The following is a 3,673-nucleotide window of genomic DNA, read 5'->3' on the forward strand; positions in this document are numbered from 1 at the left end:
ATATGTCGCAAATGTATCGCCCGGTAGGAACGAAGGGGCTGAAAGTTCGAGTAAAAACTAATGCGTTCGCTGTGGAAATGGATCTCACTAGGGTGAGATCAGACACCCCAAAGGAGTACTTCCACTTTGATGGTACAGTTGAGTTTCATTGCTTTTTTTCTCCATTTACTCTCTGTTTGATAGCTCATTGACATATCTTATGGTATCTAGTCAGTGCGTGAGATGTGAGGCCGCATCATATGTGTCAATGTTTATTGACATGCTCTCTCTGGGCTGCATTGATTCTCAGTCATAGGTAAGAAAGGCATGCCTGCACTGGACAATGGAAAATCCCCTCTCAACGCTCGTCGCCTGTGCGAGATCATCGAGAAATTCCATACAACTTATCCCCAAATATTCCGTGGGGGCGCCGGGCCGCGTACGATGGTCGGAGGAATCTATACTGTTTGTACGACATTCTGGAAGGGCAACCGCTAAGAACAGTAAGTTAAAATCACACTGACCTCAGCTTTGACATCTTTGGTGAATGGCTGACTGTAAAAATGCCTATGTACAGTTCAAAGTCATGATGGGTAGGAGAATAAGGCCGGACAAGCCTAATGCGGGTATCAACAATATCCGTATCGAGCGAGTCACCAAAGTCGACCTCATGTGCGTGTGCTCAGTTCTGACCGGAATATGAGCAGATCCTCTGATACACTGTGATATTCCATAGGACCCTCAATGCTGTCATTCAAGGACAAGGTGGACCTTCGGCCCAGACGGCAATAAACCTTGTGCAAGCGATGATTTGCCAGGCGCCGATGCAGTTCATCCACAGAATGCTTGACATAACTGATTTTGTTCTCCCGCTGACTCCCAGTTTATATATTGATTATTAGTGCCACGCAGACCTATAACACCCGCTCTATCTTCCATAATCAAGACACGCAGACACTCGGGAATATCGGGCTCGAGCTCTGGAGAGGATATTTTCAGCGAGTCCACCTGTATATCAGGATGCTGATCATATGCTAATTCCTCGAGAATCTGACAGATCTGTCCGTCCATCCCTCGGGCGCATGATAATGTATGTTTATGTCTCTTGTATATTCAGTCTGACGCACCCTGACACAAGCTTGCCAGCAATGTCGACATGTCGACTGCTGTCGTGTACAAAAACATCAAAATTGTTGACTTTGCAATGCAGTACCTTGGATTTAGAGATCTTGGTCAGCTCGTGATGATGCATCCCGGTTCAAAGGAGTGGAAACTCCTCAAGTCAGTTCTAAAGGGTAGTCGCATTATCACCACCGTACCACCGACGGACCGTCAGAAGAACCCCCGACCTATTAAAGATCTTATTCCACAGGCTGGCCTCTACGAGCTCAAAATTGGAAACAAATCCTGGACTGTTCAGGTATGTTCTCAGATCTCAGACTGTAGAATTATTCTGTTGTTGCATTTGTCCGACTCATCACACAACTTTAAGCAACACTACCAAAAAGCCCACGGGTAGTCCATGCGTTTCCCAACGGGGTGGGGCATAGGATTTGCAGGCGATGCCGTTGTTCCACCCGAGGTGTGCGTCATTATACCTGGTACGAGCTTGTTGTCATATCCGACGACATTGATGTTGACTTGTTTCTGGGCTCAAGGCCAGTTGTACCGAAAAAAGGTTCCCCCTGCGAACATGAAAACTGTGTTGGACTTCTCTGCTAAGAACCCCAGGGACCGGCTTCAAATTATCGAGCAAGGCATTAACAGCTCAGTGAGTGTCCCTTCTTTGAGCAAGGATTATTCATGGCTATACTCATTGATCTATTTCTTCCCTTTAGTTCCTTAATTACCATCAAAGTGATTCCTTGGGATTAGCTGGGATTAAAGTCGGCATGAGCGCCATGGAGATCAAAGGGAGGATGCTGGATGCACCACAGGTCGCGTACGCCTCCAGTGTTCTGGCTAACACTGTCGGTGTAAGTGATCTTTATTTGAATATAGGTCAACTACATCCTGATTCCCTCCTGATAGAAATCTTGCCCCAGAAACTGGAATGTCCTCAGGAACCAGTTCTTTTCGCCTGGTCGTCTGGTCAAATGGGTTGTCGTCAACCTCGCAGGTACCCCGCAAGAGGCCGCTAATTTTGCAGTCGAGCTTCTGAACGCATGTCGTGCTCTCGGTAAATAGGCTTCATTTCTTGATCCCCGTTCTACTGCCTATATCTAATCGCATAATTACTAGGGATGGGTATGTTCTTGTCTATAGTTATCGTTTGCTCTTATTGTTGATATTCTGAACTATACACGTTAGAATGTCAACCTGCCAGTGCCGTCTTAGATGACAATCCAAGCTATGCTTGGGCAGTATGTGCATTCCTTCCTTGATCTTCTGTCTGTACTGAATTTGTGTTTATTGGGACAGACTCTAGAGAACGCAAAGAGATATTTAGCTGATTGGAACAACCCTAAGTCACCTCCGTTGCTTGTCGCTGTTGTTTTGCCTGATAGCGCTGCAGAGCTCTGGCGTCTCGTAAAACTGTGGGGGGATAGCGCCAATGGTGTCCCTACCCAGTGTGTTGTGAGTGATATCTTTTCATTCTATTGGTGCATCGCTCATCTGTTTTGCGTAACAGAGGAAGATGAAGTTGAGGCCCATCAACAATCAGTACAACAACAATGTTGCATTGAAGTCAGTACCAAATATATGCATGACTCGTTTAGAGGCTAAGTTCTCAAAAACACAGAGTCAACGCGAAACTCGGAGGAGTCAACTCCATAGCACGTGGACCAGTAAGCAACCTGATCAACCAGACCCCAACCATGATCATTGGTTCGTCTTGTATTTCAAGTCAATGTCCATCTACATCTTTAATACTCTGAATGTGCAGGTGCCAATGTCTCGCATCCCGGTGAGTTTCCTTCTTGTAGCAGTATTTTAGATTCAAACACTAAGGATTTTATGCAGGCCCTGGAGTGCAACGGCCATCCATTGCTAGTGTTGTGGCCTCTTATGACCCTTACTTGAGAAAGTACTCTACTTTTGTTACGCTGCAGATGCCATGAAGGGAGGTCATTGAGAATCTCAAGAGTATGATCAAAATAGGTGCCGGCTGCACTAATCTCCCTTTAAAATTCACCTAATACAACTGATACTAACTTGACTGAGAAATCATTCGAGGTTTTCGGAAGTCAAACTGGGCGCATGCCTGCTATCGTGTTTTAGTATCGGGATGGTGAGCCAAAAAAGAGATCGGGATGTCATCCAAGTGATTGGTTCGAAGGTAGCGCTACCGTCGGCAGCAGCAACCTTGCTGGGAGAAGATTTTCTCTTTTGCTCGAATTACTTAGTCTCCTGCGCAGACCTTATATAAGAAATCATTATATAAGATCTGTTCCAATTTTTGGGACTTTGGCAGGGCAACCCCAAAAGACCATATAAGGAAATTTCTGGGTCGCGTCGGATCTCTCAGCTCGGTGCCACACGCAAGGGTGGCACAGACAAGTTGTGTAGGTTTTCATCTCTGCTGCTGAATTCTTCCTGCTTGTGCATAACAAATTTACTCTGCCATTCTATCCTGCATCCATGCTGTATTTGCGACACAAAATTGTGATCATAAGAGTATAAGAGAAGTGCATAGCTTTCAAACCGGGACGTCCGCCCCCCACTTGATCAATGAAACTTGTCAGCATTCTTG

The 3,673-nt window shown here is 45.8% G+C and overlaps 1 protein-coding gene across 1 annotated transcript; it reads left to right on the forward strand.

The window, feature by feature from the left end:
* Positions 1-306: 306 nt before the first annotated feature.
* On the forward strand, positions 307-3,041 carry STEHIDRAFT_163957 (Piwi-domain-containing protein; the record flags this gene model as incomplete). Its single annotated transcript, XM_007311691.1, has 17 exons — positions 307-444; positions 557-651; positions 716-808; positions 882-981; positions 1,037-1,069; positions 1,118-1,399; positions 1,499-1,580; positions 1,638-1,750; positions 1,818-1,955; positions 2,011-2,158; positions 2,221-2,226; positions 2,290-2,342; positions 2,401-2,556; positions 2,612-2,667; positions 2,723-2,808; positions 2,867-2,887; positions 2,944-3,041. 17 exons carry the CDS (start codon positions 307-309, stop codon positions 3,039-3,041), a joined length of 1,698 nt encoding a protein of 565 aa, XP_007311753.1.
* Positions 3,042-3,673: the final 632 nt, after the last annotated feature.

Source organism: Stereum hirsutum, assembly GCF_000264905.1.
Source record: "Stereum hirsutum FP-91666 SS1 unplaced genomic scaffold STEHIscaffold_31, whole genome shotgun sequence".
Taxonomy (NCBI): Eukaryota; Fungi; Basidiomycota; class Agaricomycetes; order Russulales; family Stereaceae; genus Stereum; species Stereum hirsutum.